This window comes from Phodopus roborovskii, unplaced genomic scaffold, assembly GCF_943737965.1.
Source record: "Phodopus roborovskii unplaced genomic scaffold, PHOROB, whole genome shotgun sequence".
In the NCBI taxonomy this organism is placed as follows: Eukaryota; Metazoa; Chordata; class Mammalia; order Rodentia; family Cricetidae; genus Phodopus; species Phodopus roborovskii.
In genome coordinates, this window is record NW_026126517.1 from 815126 (window position 1) to 840749 (window position 25624).

Genomic DNA, 25624 nt, shown 5'->3' on the forward strand with positions numbered 1-25624 from the left:
GGATTTTACCAGGACCCACCTCAAGAAATGGTGCAGAAATAAATGCATCAATATGTACAAAACATTTTAACAGGAGCAGGCAGACAGTAAGGATAGGAGTAGAGTGGGCCAGATGGATCAGTGGGTAAGGACTTGCCCCTGAGGCTGACTACATAAGTTCGGTCCCCAAAACCCACATGGTAGAAGAGTGATTCCTGAAGTCCTTGACCCTCCAAACTACCTTGGCACTAACACTCACTCACACAATGGAAATCAGTTCCACATTTAGGCTGGAGTTCTGGGCCCAAGGTATGTCATTATATGAAGACCACATGCCAAGTCTAAAAACAGTCTGAAATCAGAAACAGTGGCTTCCAGAGGAATGCAACTTACACCGTGCACTGGGCACAGCAAGTGCTCTCTAAATGAGCCCTACTGTAAAGGCTGAAGTTCTCTATGTATTTGCCTTCAGAGTTGTTGTTTTTGAGACAGGGTTTCTCTATGTAGCCCTGGCTGTCTGGAAACTCACTCTGTAGACCAGACTGGCCTCAAACTCAGAGAAATGCCTGTGTTGGTCTCTGTAGTGCTGAGATTAAAGGAGTATACTAGTATGCTCAGCTTTTATTTTTATTTTATTCTATTTATTTTGGTTTACCAAGACAGGGTTTCTCTGTATTGCTTTGGAGCCTGTCCTGGAACTAGCTCTGTAGACCAGGCTGGCCTGAACTCACAAAGATAAACCTGCCTCTGCCTCCTGAGCTCTGGGACTTCAAGGTGTGCACCACCAACACCCAGCTTTATTTTTAAACACAGTTTGTGTGTGTGTGTGTGTGTGTGTGTGTGTGTGTGTGTACATGCTGAGTTGCATGTGGAGGTCAGAAGACACCTTTTAGGACTCAGTACTCTCTCCACTATGTGGGTCCTAGGAATCGCAAGCACCTTAATCACTGCCATTTCACTGGCCTGAGTCTTTAGTTGTTTATCTTTCAATGCTAGATATAGAACCCAGGGCCTCAAGGACAAGCTCCTTACCACTTCCCTAGGTTTTGTAGGGTCTTTGTAGGGTCTCACTATGTATGTAGTCAAGGCTGACTTTACACTTGTGATCCTCCTGTCTCAGCCTCCCAAGTGCTGGAATTACAGGTGAGCCACACTATGCTGGGCTAGTCCTATGAGTTTTGACATGTGTAATGTGGTGTGATTATAGTTTTATCTTTTTCCTTGTGTGTATTGTATATGTGGGGTGGGTGTGCATGTCTGGAGGTCTGAGGTAAACATCTTCTGTTACTCTCCATGTTATTTTTTGAGATAAGGATCTGTATTATAGAGCTGCTGTTTGGCTGTATTGGGTACAGCTGGCAATTAAGCCTGCAGGATCTGCCTCGGTCTGCTACCCAGCACAGGGATTGTAGACCCCCTAGATGCATGGCACTACACCTAGCTTTTACATGGATGCTGAAGACTGGGATTCAGTTTCTTTTCATTGCACAGCAGATGTTGTATCTACTGAGCCATCGCCTCACCCCTGTCTTGTATCAGGTAAGGCACTGGCAGTCGAGCAGAATGACTGGAGGTCAAGCCCTGGAACCCGCACGGTGGAAGGAAAGTGCTGACTCCCCAGTTGTTCTCCGACCACATCATGGGCCATGGCACACACTCACCTGTGTGCACCCATGAACACAAACAATGTTAGCCATCCATTTTTACATGGTGTATACTATTCCACAGTCCCAAGTTTGCTAAAATATGTAACTCCTCAGTTACTGGATTGTTTTGGTTATTTTGTGTTTGATAGTTGATAGCTGCTATGAACATTTTTGTCCAGCTTTGACCTGTGGCCTTTCCAATGGTTTTCCTGCATTTAGCCACTCAAGTCCCTCAAAGTTTTACTTAACAAATACTTATTTTTTTAAATTTATGAATATTTTGCCTGCATGTATGTCTGTGCAGCACATATGTGCCTGACACCTACAGAAGCCAAAATGGCATCAGATACCAGAACTGGAGTTACAGACGGTTGTGATCATATTGGTGCTGGGGATCAAACCCAGGTCCTCTACAAGAGCAGCTGGTGCTCTTAACAGCTGAGTTGTGTCTCCAGTCACTCAGGTGGTTTTGTTTTGTTTTGTTTTGTTTTTTGAGACAGGTTTCACTCTGTGTAGCCTTGGTTGTTCTGAATCTCCCTCTGCAGACCAGGCTGACCTTAAACTCAAGATCCACCTGCCTCTGCCTCCCGAGTGCTAGGATTAAAGGGTTGCACCCAGTCTCTCGGTTGATTTTGTGTGTGTGTGTGTGTGTGTGTGTGAACTTTATTTGTTTTTATGTTGGTTTTGTTTATAGTTTCATTTTTTGGTTTTTGAAGACAGGGTTTCTCTAAGTAACCTGGAACTCACTCTATAGACCAGACTGGCATCAAACTCAGAGATCCTCTAACTCAGAGCCTCCTGCCTCTGCCTCTTAAGTGCTAGGATCAAAGGTATGCACCACCAATACTTTCTTGGAGGATTTCGTTTTGCCAGTGAACCCAAGGTCACCTTGGTTTGCTAAAGCTGGAGCCAAGGTTTATCTACACACAGCTGACATTTCACCCACAGCATCCTGACAGCCCACAATGCTTTTCTTTGGATTCTTGGTATGGGCACTTGGACTGTGACCTGTTGGGACAACTTCTGAATCCTCTACCTGAGTTTTATAATTAATACATTCTTCCTTATTTTGTGTGGACATATGTGGGTGAAAGTGCATGGATGTTGGAGTGGATATAAGAGGGAGGTTAGGGTCGTCTCAGTGGTCTTTAAATTTTTAAGTTAATTGGCCTTAGACAGGATTTTCCATATACCTAGGATTTTTCAAATTCATGGCAGTGCTCTTGCTGCTTCAACTTCCCAAGTGCTGTGTGTGTGTGTGTGTGTGTGTGCTCGCGTGCGCGCGCACGTATTGTAAAAAGTAAAGTGGGGTACATTCAAGAAATGAACACAAGTCTTTCATGCTGTCTCCCACTCCTGTCTCCCTGTACCTCTGCTATAAACCTCCTCTCTTTCACACCTCTTGACCTTGCCAGCATGATCTTAGTCCCCCCTGACTCCTCTTCCCTTTGTCCCTTGCAGCTTGGAGGCAGAAAATGGGCCAACACCATCCCCTGGGCGCAGCCCCCTGGACTCGCAGGCGAGCCCAGGGCTTGTGCTGCATGCTGGGGCAGCCACCAGCCAGCGCCGAGAGTCCTTCCTCTATCGCTCAGACAGTGACTATGACATGTCACCCAAGACTATGTCCAGGAACTCATCTGTCACCAGCGAAGCGTGAGCACACCCTGCCCTACTCACCAGATCCCTTGGGGCTGGCCCTGCCACAAGTTGCCCTTTTCAGCAAAGAGTGGGCACCCCACCCCCTCTTTGCTCAGCCCCCACACACTGTTCTCCCCACTGAAGGGTAAGCAGCTTCTTTCCTCTCACAGGGGACTTACAAGTGTTTGGCCATGCCCACCAGCTCTGCTCACAACCAGTCACTGGTTGCCTTCAAGTCTGGCCCCTCTCCTCTGACTCTAAGCCCAGGCTGTCCTCAAACTCCCTATGTAGCTGAAGCTATCCTCAAATTCCTGATCTTCCTATTTATATGGTGCTGGGGATTGAACCCAAGGCGTCCTGCATGCTAAGCAAGCATTCTACCCAAGCTACATCTCCATGAGCAGACTAGCTGACCTCAAGCTTGTAATCCCCCTGCCTCAGCTCTCTGAGTAGCTGAGATTATAGCATATGGTATGGTACAGACTGGTTCTTTTTAGTTTGCATTCTTTTCTCTTCTGTTTGCTGGGAATGATTTGGAGAGTTACATGTGGTGGGCAATCTGTACCACTGAGCTGTATCCCAAGCACAGCCATATGAATTGTCACTCCAGCAAAAGAGGAGCCCCACTTCTGGGAACCCTCCAGTCCTCCCTTGCTTTTAAGCCCCTATTGGGATGGGAGAGCCCCCATCTACCATCATTCTCTCTCTGGGCCCCACTGTGTAGACAGTTCCCCCTCTGTGGCACCTATGGTATGTCCCTACAGTTGCCTTGTCCTGTCTCCTCCTTGCTAATCATGACAGTGTTTATCCCGAAGACCTGGACCCTCACCTGCCCATTTTTACTTTCAGGCACGCTGAAGACCTCATTGTGACACCATTTGCCCAGGTGAGAGAGACCTCCTCCCCTCATGGGAAAAGGGCCCAGCCTGGTGGTCCCTGCAGGTAGACATCTCTCCTTACAGCTGTCCCTCACCCCAGGTGCTGGCCAGTCTTCGCAGCGTTCGAAGCAACTTCTCACTCTTAACCAATATGCCCATCCCCAGCAACAAGTAAGTGGAGCTGAGTCCCTGGAGCCCACACTCAGTCTGGGGATGCAGCTCAGTGAGTTGGGAGCAGCCCTGGGTTCCACCCCTGGCAACCCAGCAGAAGAATCAGGAGTTTAGGTTCATCCTTGGCTACATAGGGAGTTTCAGGACAGCCTGGGCTATGTGAGACCTGGTCTCAAAGTGGAGGAAAAGAAAAAGGACAGCTGGACTCAGTTCTCAGCCTTGCTTTGTGGCCTGAGGCCAGCCAGTCCTTGACTGTTCAAGCAACCCTTCTAAGTCAGAGAACCACTGCTTCTAGGAACAAAGGCCGACATGGATGGTGGTCAAGCTCCAGCTCTAGCTCCAGCCCTGAGTTCCAGGTTGTGACACCAACTTGCTAGACAAATAGTAGCTGGGGGGGGGTGGTGCCTGTGTTTCTCTTTAGTAAAATGAAAGCTGCTGAACTGCTTTAATTAGAAAGCTTCTTCAAGAAGCCCAGAAGACAACATGCACAAAGTATTAGGATGTTGTCTGTGCGCAGTGTATGCTCAATAAATAGGACATTGTTTGTACATAGCATATGCTCAGCAAATAAGGATGGTTCCAGTTAGGCAAGATGGCTCAATGAATAAAAAATACTTGCTGCCTAACCTGACAGCCTGAGTTCAATCCCCAGAGCCCACACAGAGGATAGAGAAATGACCTCCACACATTCACTGTGGCCTTCATGCCCCCCCCATCCACATGATAAATGTGAAAGAAAGTTTTCTAAAAAATAGGTATGGGGTGTGGCGGGTCCTGGAGAGATGAATGAACTGTTGAAATGTTGAGAGTGAGCATTGCTCTTGCATAGGACTGCACCCGCATGGGGCAGCTAACAATTGCCTGCAACTCCAGCTCTTGGGGATCCAGTGCCCTCTTCTGGATTCTGAGGAGATCCACACCCCCATGCACACATGTACACGAGGGCACACACACATACACACACACACACACACACACACACACACACACACACGGAGGCAGAATGTTGTATACATAATAAAATCTTAAAAAAATAAAAAATAAAATTAGAAGTTGGTATGGGTTGAGCATGGTGGCGTACCCCTGTAATCCCAGCCCTCTGCAGGCAGAATAGGGGAAGCTCTGTGCTTTCAAGGCCAGCCTGGCCTACAAAGTGGGCAACAGACCTGTCAGGGCTACACAGTCAGACCCTGCCTTTAAAAAAAACAGGGGAGGGACAGTTCTTATCTTAGGGCAGAGGGGTATCTGGGAATTGCAGTCCTTGAGGGTTATGGCCATACTCAAAAGCTTGAGAGAGTTAGGGAGACCAAGAAACTTGAAAACATAGGATCTGGCCTACCACAGATGTGGACTAAATGAGATTACATTCCAACCAGACATGGTAACCCTCACCTGTTATCCCAGTACACAGGAAGAGGCTGAGACAAGATGTCCAGTTCCAGTCCAGGCTGTGCTACAACGAGGCCCTGCAAAAGAATCTAGCTTCATCTATTTGAGTGTTCATGTCCTTCCTCTGTATGGGCTCTTGGGCTGAGTGTATAGTTCAGAGGCCAGAATATAAACAAATAATAAATAACTGGGGCTGGGGCTCGGTTTGCCTCACATGCATGAAGCCCTGAGTTCTGTCCCCCACACTCCATGCACAGGGAAAAACGGAACATATATGCAATCCCATCACTGTGGGATCTGGAGGATCAGGGTCATCTTTGGCTACCTAGTGACTTTGAGGTCAGCCTCAGCTGAGACTGTCTCACAAAAGACAAATTCAGGCTCTGAAATTCTATGAGTTCAAAACTAGGGAAACCGGTGTTACTCATGGAGAGGGAGGCTGGTTCTCAGAGAACCCAGACTGACATTAGAGTCCCATTTTTTTGCAGGCGGTCCCCACTGGGCGGCCCACCCACTGTCTGCAAGGCCACGCTGTCAGGTAGTTAAACCTAGAGGTTGGGGGAAGCCCCCCCCCCATTGCCCTGGATATGCCCTCAGTACTGGGGTGGGAGACTACCTGGGGGCCCTCTGGGTCACTTCCCTGAACACCCATTTCTCAGAGGAGACATGCCAGCAGCTGGCCCGGGAGACCCTGGAAGAGCTAGACTGGTGTTTGGAGCAGCTGGAGACCATGCAGACCTACCGCTCTGTCAGTGAGATGGCCTCGCACAAGGTGGGCGGGGCCGGTGAGCAGCTAATTCTGCCTGGAGGGCTGGGTGAATCTGTGGTGGACTGGGCTAGTACCTTTGAGAGAGGGGGCTGTTGGGCAAGTCAAATCTTGATGGGTGGGTGGAGCCAGTAGGCAGGTGAATCTCACGGGGTGGGTGGGAGGACTGGGCAAGGTGAATGTTTGGGGTGGGTGGAGCCAGTCGCCAGGGTAAAGCTTGTGGAGTGGATTTGAGTTAATGAGCGGCCTGAATCCTTCGGAATGGGTGGTATGGTGGGTGGGGTTAATCCTCTGATGTTGGTTGGCTAGCCTTTAGGCAGGGCTGCAGGGGTACTATGAATCCATGGGTGGACCCAATTCCGTGAGCTGTGAATGATGCCAGAGGCTTAGCAGGTCCAGTGTGGCAGAACCAATCACTGTGTAGAGAAGTGGAGTGAATAGCAGCAGTCCTGGAGCAGGACTGTGTGCAAAGCTAATCACCAAATTCAGGTGGTGAGCAGGACTGAGCTCGGATGTAGAGCCTGGCATTTGACTGCCTTTAGAAGAATGAAAGTAGCTTATAACTCTGAGCTGAGTTTTACAGATAGCTTTCTCTCTTGGAGGTGTGTGGTATGTGTGTATCCCTGGCTTCCAACCTGCATGGCTATTGGCTTTTTGACTATTCATTTGCAAGTGTGTTTAGTGTCATTCTGAGGGGCTGTGTGCAGGTGTGTACCTTCAAAAGGGTATGTGGTGTGCACAAGTGGTCACATAGTATGTTATGGGTGTGGGGCTTGCTGAAGCGATGCATCTGATGGTGTGATTTTGGTCTGGGTTTGAATCTGAGAACCTGTGATTTTTAACAAGTTCTAGCCATTGTAAAGGGAGGCACAGGACTTCCCTGTCCAGTGTGTGGGGTGTGAACGCCTGACTCCAGGGGGCACCATTTAGTCGCCAAGGCCAAATGAATGAGGCTTCTGGGAGCTGTGCAGCCCTTGTGGGTGGGTGTCTATCAGGAAATGAGTGTGCAGGTGGGGGCATTCTTCAGGAGTACATATATCTGAGTGGGTGGAGGCTTGTCTGGGAAAAGGAGTTCAAGGACAACTGTGTCCCTGAGGATGGGTTAAACTGTCTAAAAGTGTGTGTGAGAGCATACACTTTCTTGCACATGTGTTTCTGTGACAGTGTGTTGATTTGCAGCCTGTGCTGTCTGAGGGCACTTGAGAGGACCTCTGTGTGCTGAGGGCTGTATGATGGCCTTGAAACTTCAGCATTCACGTGCGTGCACGTGTGTGTGTGTGTGTGTGTGTGTGTGTGTGTGTGTGCGCGCGCGCGCGTTTTAGTGTCTGGCTGTATTCAGTGTCTGGGTTTGAGGATGGTGTGTCTCAAGGCATGTATGTGATGTGCAGTGTGTTTCTCTATCTGGCCGTGTCCCTGCATGAGTGAGATGTGTCTTCAGAGAGGCTTGAGGGACTCCTTGTCTTCCCAGTCTTCCCACAGCAGCCTCCTCTGAGTCCTGGCTGAGGCCCATGGGCTCCCATGCCCCTTTAACGCCCCCCCCACCTCCAGCACCACCTGACTTTAAGTGCAGCCTTCAGTACTGCAGTGAGAGAGAGAGAGAGAGAGGAAGCGCACACAAACACACGCACACACACACACACACACACACACCAGTGCACATAGGAACCCCTGCCTCCTCAGCACAGCTGTCCTTCCCAGGACACTTACCCTGCCTGTCCCCATGAGCATAGGTTTCTCACTGCCTCTGCTACAGAGGGACCCATCATGACCAGGGGCTGGCAGACCATGTAACCAGGGCTGCTGCTGGGAGTGCGGAGGGGAAGGGGTCTTTCTGGGCTGGCCCAGGCCCCTCCGCAGCTCCCCTTGGACAGTGTCCCCACCTGCCCAGCCCCTCCTCCCCCACCATTGCCCCCAGTCCCCAGGCAATCACTGACCCAGGGACTACTTTACCTGTTTGCCAGCCCAAAGCTGAGCTTCCAACATGCCTCTGGTGGACTTCTTCTGCGAGACCTGCTCCAAGCCCTGGCTGGTGGGCTGGTGGGACCAGGTAGGGGAGCGTGGGGTCAGGGTGGGGGGACATTGTCCATCAAGGACTTCTGACCTTATGGGATGGGCACTTAGATGCAGCTGTGTTCATGTATAGGTGGGCCATAGAATATGCTTTGTGGCTTCTGTGTGACCCAGGGCTGGGTATGGATGGTGGTGGCTGTGTGTAAGTGTGTGTGTGTGTGTGTGTGTGTGTGTGTGTGTGTGTGTGTTGTGGGGAGTCTTACTAGGGAAGGTGTCTCTTTGGCTGGGTGGCTGACCTGTACCTGGCTGTGCATGTGTCTGTAATGGCTAGGTATCCTGCCTGGTTCCTGGAATGGACCAGATACTTTGTGTTGGGGTTTATTTGTTAAATGTAGGTGGTGCTACTTGATGTTTCTTGGGGTGTGTGACCCCAAATGTCAATGACTACTTATTGGGGTATGTACCTTTCAGTTGGTGCATTTGAGCTGTGTGGGATTATGTACAGTTGTGTGAGATTGCGTATGTGTGTCTGTGTCCAGGTCTCTGGGTAGCACTGAGAAAATGACCACACTCAGCAGTGTGGGTCACCTCTCCTGTGTGTTACCTCTCTGCCTTACCCATACAAGAGTCTGTCCCTGCTATGGGGTGCTGCCAGTGGGGAGCAAATGCCCTTTCTGCTCCAAATCCAATGTCACAGAAGATGCCTGTGTGAAGGGACATTGGGGGCCAGGAGACGACCCCCAAACCCATTTGGGGGCATATTCCACCCATTTGTATATTATCTACCCCATAAGGAGGAGGGACTTTGATTGGAACCCACTCCCCAAGGTGATGGGACTGGGATTTCCTAGGCTCGCTCATTCCCCACTGGTCTGGCCAAACCCTCCCCTCTCCAGAGCTTGGGTGCTAAGAACCATGTAACTTTCCAGATTCCGCTGGGGCTGAATAGCAGACCCCCAACCTTCCCCTCCAAGCTATACCCCTGGAATGAGGTCATGTTTGACAACACCTAGGCCCTGGATAGCTCTGGGAAAGTAAGGGTTAAAGGACCTCAGGCTTGCCCCCCCCCTTTTCTGGACTCAGCAGCTGGTTGGAGGGGGAGTTGCTAAGGAGACTCCCATCACCATGGCAACAGGACTCTCCTGGTGTGTTATTGGTTCTGTGGTTAGCAGGAGCCCCTCCCTTCCACAGGTGCTCCTTGCATTCCTCTCCATAAGGGGGGTGTCCTTTTCCTCAACTGGGAATCTCCTCCCAAGTTAGGGGAGGCCCCCCTCCAGAGCCAAGAGGACAGGAAAAGGTAATTGTACCCATCAAGCAGCCTAATTGAGTGCTCTGAGTGGAGAAACTGTGAAGCCTTTAGGGAGTTACTGGGAAGGGCTCTCACATATCTGTATCCACATGCACCCCACAATGACCCCCATCACCCATTCCTTCTCCTCAGTTCAAAAGGATGCTGAACCGTGAACTCACACACCTGTCGGAAATGAGCAGGTCAGGAAACCAGGTCTCAGAGTACATTTCCACAACATTCCTGGGTGAGTGTCAAGTCAGCAAGTGGGATGGGGGTGGGGAATTGGGTCAAGGGTCACTGAGTTCATGAGTCCCCTCTCAAACTTAGTGAAACCACCCAATTTCTGTGGAGCCCATATTAAAAATATCTCAGGCCGGGGAGATTTCTCTGTCATTGAAGTACTGACCTCATAAGTATGAGGACTTGCATTCAGATCCCTAGCACCCATGTCATAAGTATGAGGACTTGCATTCAGATCCCTAGCCAGGTACCACATTGTACATATATAATCCAAGCACTTTGTAGATATAGACATTGGCCAGGCAGTGTAGCCAAATCTGTGAGCCTGGGGTTCAATGAGAAATTCTGACTTAAACAAGGTAGAGCTAGCAGAGGTTGCGGTGGCACCAGCTCTGGCATAGGCACGCCTTTCATCTTAACACTAAGACGCAGAAATGGGAGGATCTCTGTAAAGTGAAGCCAGCCTGGTCTACATAACAGGTTCTAGGACAGACAGACTACATATGTCTCAAAAAAAAGAAAAAAAAAACAAGTTTGTTACCCCAACACTCTGGAACTCTGGAGCACCAATGCTGGAGATTCCCCTCTGGCCTGCATGCATATGTGTTCACACACATAAAACAAAATACCAATATAAAATCAAAATCTCCATTAAAATTCTTGTTTATTTTTCATTATTTGTTTATCGAGACAGGTTTCGTTGTGTAGTTTTGGCTGGCCTGGAACTCAATATGTAGACCAGGCTCCAATAGAATTCTTAAACTTTACAAAGCCTCCAAGCAGCAGTCAGGAAGGGGGTCAATGGGTAGAGCTCTGTCCTGGCATACTGTGGCATACACAATGGCCTGGGCTCCTTTACTAGCACAGCATCAACCCACCCTGGTGCACAGGCTGTCATCCCACCACTCTGGAGAAGCAGAGGAAAAAGTTCAAAGTCATAGTTTGTTATATAGTTGATTGGCTTAAAAAAACAAAAACAAAAGACGCTGTCTCAAAACTGAACCAAGCACACTGAGTAAGGCCAAGAGCAGGGTGTGATGTTTCATACCTATAGTCCCAGTACTGAGAACTGGAAATTTAAGGACGACGTGGGCTGCATAGCAAGATGCTCTCTCAATAAATCAAAATAAAATATATAGAATATCTCTGATACACAGCTTTTAATCTCAATGGTCAGGCAGGAAGATGTCTGTATGTTCAAGGCCAGCATGGTCTATAAAGCAAATTCCAGGCCAACCAGGGATAGACAGTCAGACCCTGTCTCAAAAACAAACAAAAGCAGGGTAGATGTAGAGGATTGATACCTAAGATTGTCTTCTGACCTCTACATCTACTTGTCCTCATAGGAGCACACATAAACACAAATACCCCAACCTAGACAAGATTTCTGTGAGTAGCTCTGACTGTCCTGTAACTTACTCTGTAAACCAGACTGGCCTCAAACTCAGTGATCTGCTGCCTCTGCCTCCTGAGTGCTGGGATTAAAGGTGTAAGCCACCAGCAGCAGGCCAAATAAATACTTTTAAAAAACTAATAAAAGTGAATCATTGTGGTGGCACATGCCTTTCATCATGGTACTCAGGAGACTAAGACAGACGGATTTCTCAGAGTTCTAGCCAGGCACAAAGATACCCTATCTTAAAAAAAAAAAAGCAAAAGCAAACAAACAAAAAAATAGAACAACAACAAATCACTAAAAGGACAGGCTTGGCAGCACATGCCTTTGACCCCAGAACTTTGGGGGCAGATAGAGACTGGAGTTAAAGGTTAGCCTGCCTACAGAATAAATTCCAGGATGGCAAAGGCCACACAGAGAGACCCTGTCTCAAAAACAAAACCAAAAAGTCAATAACAGAAAAAAGCAGGTGCTCTGGAGAGATGGCCCAGTGGTTAAGTGTGAATAGTGCTCTTGCTGAGGGCTCAGCTTAGGTTCCCAGCACCCACACCAGGCAGCTCACAGCCACCTGTAACTCCAGTTCCAAGACTTCTGATGCCCTCTTCTGGCCTCCCAGGTTACCTGCAGCACACACATAAAAGAAACCTTTTAAGTAAAAAGATAATAAACTTTAAGAAGGCTGGGGTGATGGAGCACACTATAAAATCCCACACTCAAAAGGCTAAGAGGCTGAGAGAGGAGAATTCCAGGCCAGCCTGGACTACACTATAAGACCCCAGGCAGTAGTGGTGCAGAGCTTTACTCCCAGCACTCAGGATGCAGAAACAAGCAGATCTCTGTGAATTTGAGGCCAGCCTGGTCTACAGAGTGAGTTTCAGGAGAGCCTCCAAAAAAGCTACACAGAGAAACCCTATCTTGAAAAACAAATAAACAACCCCCCCCAAAAAAAGTTTTTAAAATTAGGAGATTCAGTTTTAAGCCTTCCTACAATAGTGAGAGGGTATGGTATGTCTCAGAATTCTGAGGATGCAGCCAATGGGAGGGTTGCATGCAAATTACTTCCTCCAAGGTCATAATGGGATGGGATGAGTCTAGGTGGCCCTCAGAAACTTAGAAAGCTCAAGAAGAATCTCTGGGAGTGGTCCCCAGGCTGGCTGGTGCCAGGGGAGAGGGTCATGGACCCAAAGACCTCCCTTCCCTCTCACCTACCAGTGATTCCCCTTCCTGCCACTACTCCTGGCCATCATAGGGGCGTCTTCCCTAGCCAAGAAGTTTCCCTGGCTATCCAGGGTCAGCAGCACCTTACTCTGGGACCCCCTTCCCACCTCCTCATGTCTCATACCATGTTGTGGCCCAAATTGGGCACCAGTCTGAGGGTACTCCATAGTCCAGGATCATCCCTAAGACCCCCACTGCAGCCCACCACCTTCCAGCAAATTTCTTATGTGTGTCCTGGCTTCCAGCCTCAGAAAATAGACCAGCATTACCCCCAGAAGGATTGTCTTATACCAAGTGAGATATCTGAGGACATCGCCAGGGACTGAGGGATGGGGGTAGTCTCCTTGAAAGGGGGTCTCATGCTTTGTTACCTGATCTTTGACAGACAAGCAGAACGAAGTGGAGATCCCATCACCCACATCACGACAGAGAGCCTTCCAGCAGCCCCCACCACCAGTGGTACGACAGTCTCCACCCATGTCCCAGATCACAGGGTTGAAAAAGCTGGTGCACACTGGAAACATAAACACCAGTATCCCACGATTTGGAGTCAAGACTGATCAAGAAGAGCTCTTAGCACAGGTAGGTGGTGGGGTTCAGTGGGGACCGTGTTCTCTGGGGAGGCATTCAGCAAAGGCTGGGTCTTTGGGACACATGTAACCCACAGTCCCAGGATGCAGAGCCTGAGTTACTTCAGGATGGAAGTGAAGGATGAGCAGGGAATGATTCCAGGTAGATTCAGCAGAAGCCTGGATTTAGACAGTCATTCTATCTCACTTGAAGCAGCTCTAGTAAAAGCTGTGTAATGTATTTGGAGGAGACCAGCATTCCTTTCCCTCACCCCAACACAGCCAAAGCCTCATGACCAGCTCAGCTTAGAGTCTGAGCTCAGCTTGGGGATAAGCCTGCCTTGGCTCCCATCCAGCTTGTGTCCTGAAGGGTAGTCGAGAAGTAAAGGCATTTCTCTGAGCTTCCTTCACCCACCAGCTGAGCTCAAGCACTTGATACATAATGGCTAGAGATACTACAGGCATGGGTAGGGATGTGGTTCAGTTGGTAGAATGCATGCCTGGTGTGCTTGAGTTCCCAGAGTCCATTCCCAGCACCATATAAACCCCTGTGATCCTAGCACTGGAGAGATAGAATCAGATAATTGGGCATTCACGGTCATCTTCCACTACAGAGTGAGTTCAAGGTCAATATGGACTGCAGGAGACCCTGTCTCAAAGAAAAGATAGGGTGTGACTGGGGCAAGTTCAGATCCCTAGTGCCCACATAAAAACCCAGATGTGCTGTGTAGACCTGTTATCCCAGTTCTGGTTAAGTGAACACAGTATAGGACAGTCCCTGGGGCTGGATGGGCAGCCAGAGTAGCCAAATCTGTGAGCTCCCAGTTCACTGCAGAGACTATTTCAAAAAATGAACAAGTACTTGGTACCTGGTAACCTGCGTTCAATACCCAGGACCCACATGCTAGAAAGGGAGAAGCAACTCCCACTACTAGTCCTCTGACTGACACACATGTAAACACACAAACACACACACTTTTGGAGCTAGAGAGATGCCTCAGCCATTTGAGTGCTTGCTACTATTATGTAGCTCTTGAGTTCAGTTCCCAGCACCCCATGATGGGGAGGGCAGAAACTCAAAACTGACAGTAATTCTAGCTTCAGGGGATTTTAACACCTCTTCTGGCCTCTCTGGACATACAATAAAAAATATTTTAAATGTCTTTTTTTAATAATTTTTTTTTTGAGCCAAGTGGTGGTGGCACCTTTAATACCAGCACTTGGGAGGCAGAGGCAGGTGGATCTCTTGAGAGTTTGAGGTCAGCCTGGCCTATAAAGCTACACAGAGAAACCCTGTCTCAAAAAAAAAAAAAAAAAAAAAAAAAAAAAAAAAAAAGATTTTTTTTTTTTTTTGGTTTTATTTATTTTACATCCAGGCCACAGTTTCTCCTCCCTCCTCTCCTCCCAGTCCCCCTTTGTTTGTTTGTATGTTTAGACTTCTCTGTGTAGCCCTGGCTGACCTTGAACTCAAGAGATCTGCCTGCCTCTGCCTCTCAAGTGCTGGGATTAAAGGCATGAGCCACATCAAGGTCCAGCTTTTTAAAAGAATTTTTTAAACAAGGAATGATTGACAAGGACACCCAGAGTTGGGTGTGTCTCTATGGGTGTGTATACCTGCACACACACAAGTACAGTGCTGTGTTAAAGTCTTTGAATTTGGTTGGGTGTGCTAATCCCAGCACTCAGAAGGCAGAGGCAGGTGGATCTCTGAGTTTGAGGCCAGCCTGGTCTACAGAGTGAGTTCCAGGACAGCCAGGGCTACACAGACAAATCCTGTGGGGTGGCTAGACAGATGGGTCAGCAGTTAAGAGCATTGGTAGTTCTTCCAGAGATCCTGAGTTCAGTTCCCAACAACGGCATGCTCACAACCATCTATAGTGTGATCTGATGCCTCTTATGTATGATGCCCTCTTGTGTTATGTTAGGCATTCATGCAAGTAGAGTACTCACATACATAAAATACATAAATAAATCTTCTAGAAAAAAAGTTAAAAAATAAAAAAGTCCATGCATTTGGACACATTTTGTTAGCAAAAAATGAGTCTGACAGCCCTAGGAAGCGGCTTTCAGGTCCCCAGGCCATGCACACTCCTGACCTCTCACCCCTATCATTGCCAGGAACTGGAGAACTTGAGCAAATGGGGCCTGAACATCTTTTGTGTGTCGGAGTACGCTGGAGGACGCTCACTGGGCTGTATCATGTATACAGTATTCCAGGTGATGGGGACAACAGGGGGCTGCTGGGATGTAGGGGACTGGGACAGGGTACTGGGGCCAGCAGGGGTCACTGTCCAGCCTTTGTTGGCTCCTAGGAGCGGGACCTGCTGAAGAAATTCCGCATCCCTGTGGACACTATGGTGACTTACATGCTGACCCTGGAAGACCACTACCATGCTGACGTGGCCTACCACAACAGCCTGCATGCAGCCGATGTGCTCCAATCCACACATGTGCTGCTGGCCACCCCCGCACTAGATGTAAGTGTCTTATAAGTGCCTGCCACTGCCCCTTGTTACCATCTTCCTCCTTCCCAGGTGTCCCTCTGATCTTGTCTCTATCCTGTTTCTCTAATCTTATCTTCTCTGGGTTTTTGTTGTTGTTTTTATCTTGTGATTGAGCAGGGGGGTGTGGGGGAGGGAGTTGTGCATGTGTGAAGTCAGAGAACAACTTTTGGAGGTCTTTTCTGCCTTTTTACCATGTAGGTCCATGACTCAAACTTGGGTTGTTGGGCTTGGTGGCAAGTTCCTTTACCCAGTGAGCCATCTTGCTAGTGTCTCTTTTGTTTTATTGGTGGGGGGCATGTGTATGTGAGCCAGGCACAAGTTCAGAGGTCAGAGGACACTCCTATGTGTCAGCTGTCCCTTTTTACCGTGTTTGAAGACAGGATCTCATTTGTGGCTGCATAGGCCAGGCTAGCTGAGCTGACCCAGGGCTGGGGGGGTTCTCCTGGCCCCGATTCCCATCTCATAGGATTACAGATGTATTCTATGGCTGTCTCTAGCATCCCTGTTTTTGTTTTGAGGTGGTCTCATCATGTAGTTGGAACTCACTCTGTAGACCAGGCTGATGTCTGACTCAGAGATCCACCTGCATCTGCCTCCTGAGTGCTGAGATTAACACCTTGGTTTTTGAAGTAGGATCTCTCATTGACCTGGACTCTCAGATTGGCTGGCCAGGGAGCCCCAGAGAATCTACCTGTTGACCTTCCCAGTGTGCTGGTATTGCAAGAGCAGGCCATCAGAGTTGGCTTTTTTTGTAGGGTCCAGGTTAAAAATTCAGTTCCTCATGCTCGCATAGCAAGCCCTTTACTGGTTCAGCCATCTGCCCAGACTCCTGTCTTTGTCTTCTCTCCTTCTTCTGGACCCCTCCCCCTCCCTCCAACTCTCAGTCTGTGCTATTCCCCTTGTTTCAGGCTCTGCCTCTCCCTCACCTCTTCTCCTTGCCCCCAGGCTGTATTCACAGACCTGGAGATTCTTGCCGCCCTCTTTGCTGCTGCCATCCACGATGTGGACCACCCTGGCGTCTCCAACCAGTTCCTTATCAACACCAGTGAGTGGCCTTTCAGGGTATAGACAGACTCGGGGCGTGACACTTTGGCATGAGAGCAACACCTGCTTGAGTAGAGGTGGAGCTGGCCCATCAGGCTGGGTTGAGAGAATGACGCTAGTCTAGGGGGGGGCTGGGCTGGTCAGGATGAAGGTGAGACAACTGTGCTGTGGAGACTGGACCACCGGGGGTTGGGGGTGGGCTTAGCAGGGCTAGCTTTGGGGGCATTATATACTGATGGAGCCAACCTGGCTGTGGACCTGGTTTGTGGGAGTGGAGCCAGCCAAATGAGGGCGGGGCTTGTTGTGGATGGGATGAGCTAGCTGGGGTAGGGGTGAGGCCCACCAGACAAAGTGGAGTGTGGCAGCAACAGCCTAGGCTGGGCGAAGCCAACCTGAGGACGGGGCTTACGGTGATGCCTTCCTGGACCCATGTAGTACGGGCTGGGGCTGGTCACTTTGAGGGTGGAGCCAGTTGGAGACAAGGTGCACACTGGGCGGGGCGTGGTACCCAAAGTCGCCTCTCCTGACCTCAGTCTTGCCGCAGATTCGGAGCTGGCGTTGATGTACAACGATGAGTCTGTGCTTGAGAACCACCATCTGGCTGTGGGATTCAAGCTGCTGCAAGAAGAGAACTGCGACATCTTCCAGAACCTCAGCAAGCGCCAGCGGCAGAGCCTGCGCAAGATGGTCATCGACATGGTGGGTGGGGCCAGTGCAGTGGGCGGGAATTAGTTTGCAGGGCGGGGCCCCAGTCTAGAGGGGTGTTAGGAGCCTTACAGGTCGGCAGAGGAAAATAATTCCAGGTTCGTGGTGGGTGACATGGTGTTGCTGAACAAGCTTTCGCCACCTGACTTGATACCACTCTGCCCTCAGGTACTGGCCACAGACATGTCCAAACACATGACCCTCCTGGCTGACCTGAAGACTATGGTGGAGACGAAGAAAGTAACCAGTTCGGGAGTTCTCTTGCTGGACAACTACTCCGACCGCATCCAGGTGCCCTAGCACCCTGCTTCCTGAATGGCCCCTGCTGCCCTCTTCCATGTTATCACTGTCTTTTCCAACCCATGCTTCTCCTTCCCTCCCTTTATCAGCCCTTTCCTTCTCTTTAGCCCTTCCCACCCAGTCCTCTCTCCTGACCTCTCCATCTTGCTCCACATTTCTCTCACCTCTCAATTTCCCTCACATATGCTTCTCACCTCTACTTTTTCTTTCACTCATTTCACCTGCACCCAACACGCCACACACACGCCATGCACACATGCATACACACGCGCGCGCGCGCACACACACACATGCACGCACACACGCGCGCGCGCACGCACACACACACGGTAGGAGTTAAGAAAACCTTTACCCTGGTGCCTGTAATCCCAGCATTCCAAAAGCAGAGGCAGGAGGATGACCACAAGTCAAAAACCAGCTGGGACTCCATTTGGGAACCCCCCCCCCAAAAAAAAAAAAAAAAAAAAACCACTAAAAACTAAACCTTTATGTGGTGTTGCATACCTTGTAATCCAAGCACTTGGGAGATGAGGACAGAATCAAAGTTCCAGGTCAGCCTTAGTTACACAGTAAATTCAGGGCTGATCTGGGCTATAAGAGACCCTCTGTCGAGGCCCCACAGCCAGGGACTCCGCCTGGCCTCTGGCCTCTGATGGCCCCTCCCTGTGCTCACCAGGTCCTCAGGAACATGGTGCACTGTGCTGACCTCAGCAACCCCACCAAGCCCCTGGAGCTCTATCGACAGTGGACTGACCGCATCATGGCTGAGTTCTTCCAGCAGGGTGACCGGGAACGGGAGCGTGGAATGGAGATTAGCCCCATGTGTGACAAGCACACAGCCTCTGTGGAGAAGTCTCAGGTACAGGTCCAGAGCCTCAAGGCCAGAGCATGGGGATAGCTTGGCCCACCACTACAAACTTGTTTGTCTCAGTCTTGGCGGGGAAGAAGCTGTGTTTAGTCTTCTGTAGCACCCTCATCTGAGGCATTGCGCTGTGGTTATTTTTCACAGACGTCTGGCTGCTTTGCACCTATCATAACATCCAAGTCTGCTGTAACCTTAGGCAGTTTTCAGAGCAATACTTTGTGTGAGGTGGGGTAGGATGTGGGAAGGGGGGTGGTTTTTGAGTTTTTGTTTTATATTTAAGCCTTGATTTGAATTTCTGATCTTCGTGCCCTACCTCTCTGGTACTGGAATCATAGGTCTTTACCACCACACCTGGTTTATGAGGTGCTAGAAAAGAAACTCAAAGCTTCATGCATGCCAGGCAAGCATGCTCTACCAACTACAACCCCCCCCCCTCTCCTTTAGGGGATTTTAAAAAAAAGTTGTATTGTTAATCTCACTGAGAAGAATAAGATCACTACCACAATTTTAGAGCTAAGTTTAAAGCAAGCTTTATTAAATATTGGCCAGGATGATAGACACTGGCAAGGTCCATACCTGAGATTCCCAGAGTATGGCTACAAATTGCATTAGTTAAAGGCTTATAAAGACAAAACCCATAAAGCAGTAAACTTCCCACCATTGTGTGATCAGGAGCAAGCATACATCCTGACATTCTTCCTGCCTGTGTATTTCCCACCTACATGTGACCAAGCATGTCCTGTGCAGTGAGACAACCAAGCTTTACAGAAGCAAAACCACATGGCTTGTTCTGTTCCATGAACAGCAGCCCCCAGAACTCCAGGAAGTTAACTGTCCTTGGGCAAGTGGGGCTTACAGGTTAGAGGCATTTATATTTTTTAGCTCTCTTAAGCATAGTATTTAAAATGTAAAATATAAACTAGGCAGTGGTGGTGCATGCCTTTAATCCCAGCACTCAGGAGGCAGAGGCAGGCAGATCTTGTGAGTTTGAGTCCAGCCTGGTCTATAGAGCTAGTTCCAGGACAAGTGTCACAGCTATACAGAGAAATCCTGTCTCCAAAAAACAAAAAAACAAACAAACAAAAAAAAGGAACCATACCTTTAGCCCTCAGTTTCAGTATATACCTATATTTACACTTGACAAAAGACACTACTCTTTATACTGTAACAGAAGGTGTATTTTAGCCCAAACATTTGGGGCAAGCTAGGACAACATAACAGGATCCTGTCTGTGGGTCAAGGATATGGCCTAGCAGGTAAAAATGTTTGACACACTGAATGGAAAGAAATGACTCCACAAGACTGCCTCCTGTCCTTCACACCATACACCATGCCAAGAAACATATGTACCTCCAAAGAAGTAAATTTTAGTTTTTTTTTTTTTTTAGACCAGGCCTCACCATGTATCTTTGGCTAGCCTGACGCTTATTGTGTAGACCAGGCTGGCCTGCAACTCAGAGATCTGCCTGTTTCTGACACCCTATACTGGGACAAAAACTAAGTGTATAGGTGTATGCCTTCTTTAATCCCAGCAGACAGGGCTAGAAAGATGGTGGCTCTTCCAGAGGACCTGGGTGTGATTCCTAGCACCCACATGGCAGCTTGCAACTTTAACTCTAGTTCCAGGGTGTCCAGCTCGCTCACCTTTCCTCTTTGGATGTCAGCCACCCACATGCTATACCTACATATATACATACAGGCAAAGCATTGATATACATACAAATAAAAATAAACAGAAAGAGGCAGCAGCAGGCAAGATCTCTGCAAGGACATGACCAGCCATGGCTACACAGTGACTATCTCAAATTAAAAAAATTTTAAATATTGAGCTGGGCTGTGGTGCACGCCTTTAGTCCCACCACTCAGGAAGCAGAGGCAGGTGGATCTCTGAGTTCAAGGTCAAGTTCAAGGTCAGCCTGGTCTACAAGAACTCCAAAGCCTCAGAGAAACCCTAGATGGTACATATTTTGTTTGGTTTTCAAGACAGGTTTTTTTTCTGTGTAACAGTCCTGGCTGTTACACTCTTTATAGACCAGGCTGGCCTTGAATTCACAGAGATCCACCTGCCCCTGCCTCCCAAGTGCTGGGATTGAAGGCATGTGTCACCACCACCTGGCTATACGGAACTATTTTTATTTAAAAAAAAAAAAAAAAAAAGGTTTATTTATTTATTTGTTTGTTTGTTTATTATGTACACAGTGTTCTGCCTACATGCATGTCTGCACACTGAAAGAGGGCACCTAATCTTGTTATAGGTGGTTGGGAGCCACTATGTGGGTGCTAGGAATTGAACTCAGGACCACTGGAAGAACAGTCAGTGCTCTTAACCTCTGAGCCATCTCTCCAGCCCCCTGAAACTATTTAATGTGTTTGAATGTTTTGCCTATATGTGTGCATGTTTACCATGTGTGTGCCTGGTGCCTACAAAAGCCAAAAGAGAGCATCAGATTCCCTGGAACTAGAGTTACAAATGCTATGTGGGTTCTGGGAACTGATCTCTACAAGAACTAGTAATCTTAGCTAGATCAGATGGTGGTGGTTCACCCAGCACTCAGGAGGCAGAGGCAGGCAGATATCTGGGAGTTAGAGGCCAGCCTGGTCTACAGAGCAAGTTCCAGGACAGCAAGAGAAACCGTGTCTTGAAAAGTAAATAGATAAATAAATAAATAAATAGTCTTAACTGCTAAGCCTCCTTCCCAGCCCAATATGGAACTTTTCACATTTTTCTTGGTCATTGGGTAGTTGGATTTTGAAACGGGAGCTACTGTAGACTAGGCTGACTTCCAATTTGTGGTAATCCTGTTGCCTCAGGCTCCTGAGTGCTCCCAGTATAGGCATGTACCGTCCAGTATTGTTTTCTTTTTGTTGGTTTGAGACAATCTTCTCTTAGTCCAAGCAGTTCTCAAACTCCTTGTGTAGGTTAGCCTGAAGATCCTTTGTCTGTCTCTCCAGTGCCTGGATTGCAGGCATGAACTTGTTTTGTTTTGATTTTTTGAGATAGGGTCTCACGCGATAGCTCTAGCTGTCGTGGGATTTACTATGTATGCCAGGTGGGGCTTGAACTCACAGAGACCTGCCTGCTTCTGCTAGGCAGATGCCTCCACATCCAGCAATTGTTTATGATTTTTTGGTTTTTTTTTTTTTTTTTTTTTGTTTTGTTTTTTGTTTTTTGTTTTGGTTTGGTTTTTCCAGACAGGGTTTCTCTTTGTAACCCTGGCTGTCCTGGAACTTACTCTGTAGACCAGGCTGGACTCAAACTCACAGAAATCAGCCTGCCTCTGCCTCCCAAGTGCTGGGACTAAAGATGTGTGTCACTGCTGCTATCTCATCCTATATGGTTTTTCTAATCTTGCTTGTGCAAGTTTAAAGAAGCAAAATCTCTGGGTTAGAAATGTGTATGTGTGTGTTACACGTGTGTACACATGGGCCAAGGACAGAGTTCAGCCTCAGATATCTTCAGCTTGTTTGTTTGATTTGGCTGGTGGGTTTGGGGGATTGTTTAGGTTTTTGTTTTGTTTTGTTTTTTTGTGGCAGGGTCTCTTGTAGCCCAAGTTGACCTCAAATTCAAGGGTGACTTTGAACATCTATTCCTCTTGCCTCAATATCCCAAATGCTTGGATTACAGGCATGTAGCCAGCATGCCTGATTTACACATCTCTGAGATGGAACTTAAGACTTCGTACATGCTAGACAAAGGTCTGTCAGCCAATCAGCTGAGCCACATCCCCAGGCTTTAGAAGCCTGTTTTGTTTTATTTTGGGAGTTTTGAACAGGGTTTCTCTGTGTAGCCCTGGCTGTCTGGGAACTCTTTCGGTAGATCAGGCTGGCCTCGGCCTCAGAGATCCCTCTGCCTCTGCTTCCTGAGTGCTGGAATTAAAGATGTGATCCACCATTGCCAGGCTAGAAGCTTGCTTTTTATTTGAGTGGACCCTGCTATTAGCTGCACCCAGCCGCTTGTTTAGACGCTCTTCCCTTCCCCAGGTGGGCTTCATTGACTACATTGTCCACCCATTGTGGGAGACGTGGGCAGATCTTGTCCATCCTGATGCCCAAGACATCCTGGACACATTGGAAGACAACAGGGATTGGTATCACAGTGCCATCCGGCAGAGCCCTTCCCCACCCCCAGAAGAGGAGCCGGGAGGTCTTGGCCATCCAGCACCACCTGACAAGTTCCAGTTTGAGCTCACATTGGAGGAGGAGGAGGAGGAGGATTCCTTGGAGGTTCTGGGATTGCCCACAGCTGAGGAAATCTTCCTGGTTCCAGATGACATCACAGCTCAGGCTACAGAACAATCAAAGGTATCTCTGAAGCAGGGGACAGATCTAGCATGTGCTGCTCCCAAGGAGTCTGTGGAGTCTGTGTGCTGCTCCTTCAGCCCTGGAACCTCCATTCTGCCTGACTTGAGGACACTGTCCCCCTCAGAGGAGGCCCCGGGCCTCCTGGGCCTCCCCTCCATGGCGGCAGAGGCGGAGGCCCCAAGAGACCATGTGGCTGCCTCCAGGGCTTATGCCTGCTCTGGGACATCAGGAGACAATTCTGCCATCGTCTCAGCTACAGGCAGGTTGGGGTCAGGTGGGGACCCAGCCTGAGCCCTGTTCCCTTCACGTATGGGTCCTCCCTCCTCCCTTCTGTCTTCACTCACCATGGACCACCTCGACGACTCCTGGCCCTCCTGAGAAAAAAAGAAAACAGAAAAGTGGGGGTTTTCTCTTTTCTTTTTTTTACCCTTCCCCGCTGCCCTTACCCACAGGGCTTTTTGTGGAGGTGGGGTCTGGGGAGCCAGGAACTGAAGTCCCCAAAAAAGGGATTTTATTTTTTGAATTTTAATTGTAACGTTTTTAGAAAAAGAACAAAAAAAAAAAAAAAAAAAAAAAAGAAAGAAAGAAAGAAAGAAACACAGCAACTGTAGATGCCACCACCTCCCCATTCCTGGTTCCCCTTATTTCCCTCCTCCCTGCACCCCACCCATCATGTCAACCTCAAGTCCAAGGCGCCATCTTCCTGCCTATCTTGAGACTTACTCCTTGATACTCAAGTCTAGGCATGGCGCTGCCCTTTGGGCTGTCCTTCTGGGGTCCAGAGGGAGTCTAGAACCATATTGGGAATAGCAGCAGGGAGAGCCACAGGGAGTGTCTGGTCCACAGCAGGGGCCCCTCTCCCTGGCTCATTGTCCCCCCCACACACACACACACAACGTCTTCCTTCTCTTGTTTTCTTATCTTTTTGTACAACCCTGGCCATATTGATGAGAGTAGTGGTCAGAAGAGCTATTGCTTTAAGATCTAAGGACCCCTAGTTTCACCTCCTCTACCAGTGTCAGGCCTGGGGCTAAAGTCCCTTCTCCAGATGCCACCTCCTTCCTGGTCCACTTTGGATCACTTTGAATTATCTCCATTGGAGGAAGGGGCCTTTGTTGTATGCACACAAACACCCTCCTTCTGGCTGCTTCTTCCTCTTGTTTCTGCCTTAAAGATTCCTGTGGCCATAGATGAAGTCTTGGTACCCCCCTCCTGCTCCCATCGTGGGCAGCTCCGGCCCATGGTCCACTCTCCCAGTATCCACTCAACTAACTTTGCAGAGTCTCACTCCCTAACACACACACACAACACTCGTTGCCCTAGGAGGAAGCAATAATGGTGTGTACCACACCCTCCCATCCTGGGCAGCCCCCTCCCTTCAGCACCAAAGCCATTTCTCCAGTCCTCACCTTACTAAGCCTGACCTTCCTCCAACCACCCCAGCCACAGGCAGTCCCTAAGCAATACAGACAGAGCAAGGCCATTTCCTCCAAGCCATGGGAGTAAGGGAACTTTTAAAAAGGAATGACCCCATTTTCCACAGCCAATGTGCAGCAGGGCATTGGTGGAGCTCTAATATTCCTTACTTGCCCTGTTACATCTCTGTACATGGTACTGTAGCCCTCCCCCAATTCCTCCCCAGATGTCCATCTGTCTAACCCACTCTCTCAAACCACGATGCTTACAGGGCTTTTGTTTATTAAGCAAAGGTAGTTTCTGTCCTAGGTGGTGATGAGAATTAATTCCCCTTTCCAAGTGTGTGGGGGGTTTTGTACATATTATAAAGTTGGTATATAAATTATTCGGAGACAGAAAGGGAGAATGAACTTGCCTTTCTCTGGTTGACCCCATTGGGAAGGTGAGGAAGGGGACCTCCGGGGACAAGTAACCCTTCCTGCTGTATTATACAAGCTGTACCATATCCCTGAATGGAGGGTGGGCTTGCTGCCAGTTCATGGGAAATTGTGTCATCATAACTGAGGAGGGACAAGAGCTGGGCAGTGCTTATACCATGTTCCCTTCTCCAAGAGCCCAGGATGGGGTAGGAGGAGTGGCCAAACCTCTGGACTCAGTCAAGGCTCCTCCCCACGGGGTGGGCACAGGACCCCATGAGCTGCTTACATACTGTCCACATTAACAATCCATCAACTTGTCAGTGGATTGACAATCAGTCCTTCAATCTTGTCCCCAATTAAAGTGAGGCTCTCACTGATGCTTCCAGCTGGTAGCTAATATGACTTCATTTAATCTGTTTCCTGGGCTTTTGTTTTATCTTGTTTTTGAGCTCTCTTTCTCTCTCTCTCTCTTTTTTTTTTTTTTTTTTTTTTTTTTTTTTTTTTTGATTTTTTTGTTTTTTTTTTTTTTTTTCGAGACAGGGTTTCTCTGTGGCTTTGGAGCCTGTCCTGGAACTAGCTCTTGTAGACCAGGCTGGTCTCAAACTCACAGAGATCCGCCTGCCTCTGCCTCCCAAGTGCTGGGACTACAGGTGTGTGCCACCACCCATCCATCAAGGCTTATTTCTTTATGTTAAAGGAAAGGCCTTTACCTGCTAAGCCACCTACCTCATTGTCCATTTTCTCTGACCCTGGATCTCATGTCCCCTATGCTGGCCACAGACTTGCTCCATAGCTGAGGCTGGCCTCAAACTCATGACTGAGCTGTTACTCAGTCATGGTCTCTCCACAGGAGCTGTGGCTTAAAGCCGGGTGTGTAG

The 25624-nt window shown here is 48.7% G+C and overlaps 1 protein-coding gene across 4 annotated transcripts in view; it reads left to right on the forward strand.

The window, feature by feature from the left end:
* The window catches only part of Pde4a (phosphodiesterase 4A), a 45961-nt gene extending 22169 nt beyond the window's left edge, over window positions 1–23792 (forward strand). The window contains exons 2-15 of one of the 4 annotated variants that reach the window (XM_051196762.1): window positions 3087–3278; window positions 4113–4149; window positions 4242–4312; window positions 6190–6239; window positions 6361–6473; window positions 9919–10012; window positions 13008–13204; window positions 15310–15408; window positions 15504–15668; window positions 16641–16740; window positions 17284–17438; window positions 17613–17735; window positions 18421–18603; window positions 22591–23788. In XM_051196762.1, coding sequence (XP_051052719.1) covers window positions 3232–3278; window positions 4113–4149; window positions 4242–4312; window positions 6190–6239; window positions 6361–6473; window positions 9919–10012; window positions 13008–13204; window positions 15310–15408; window positions 15504–15668; window positions 16641–16740; window positions 17284–17438; window positions 17613–17735; window positions 18421–18603; window positions 22591–23202 — 2046 coding nt within the window. In that variant the 5' untranslated portion in view covers window positions 3087–3231 and the 3' untranslated portion in view covers window positions 23203–23788. Of the gene's footprint in view, window positions 1–3086; window positions 3279–4112; window positions 4150–4241; window positions 4313–6189; window positions 6240–6360; window positions 6474–9918; window positions 10013–13007; window positions 13205–15309; window positions 15409–15503; window positions 15669–16640; window positions 16741–17283; window positions 17439–17612; window positions 17736–18420; window positions 18604–22590 lie in introns of all 4 variants that reach the window. The other 3 variants (XM_051196759.1, XM_051196760.1, XM_051196761.1) reach the window with 3 other exon arrangements.
* Window positions 23793–25624: the final 1832 nt, after the last annotated feature.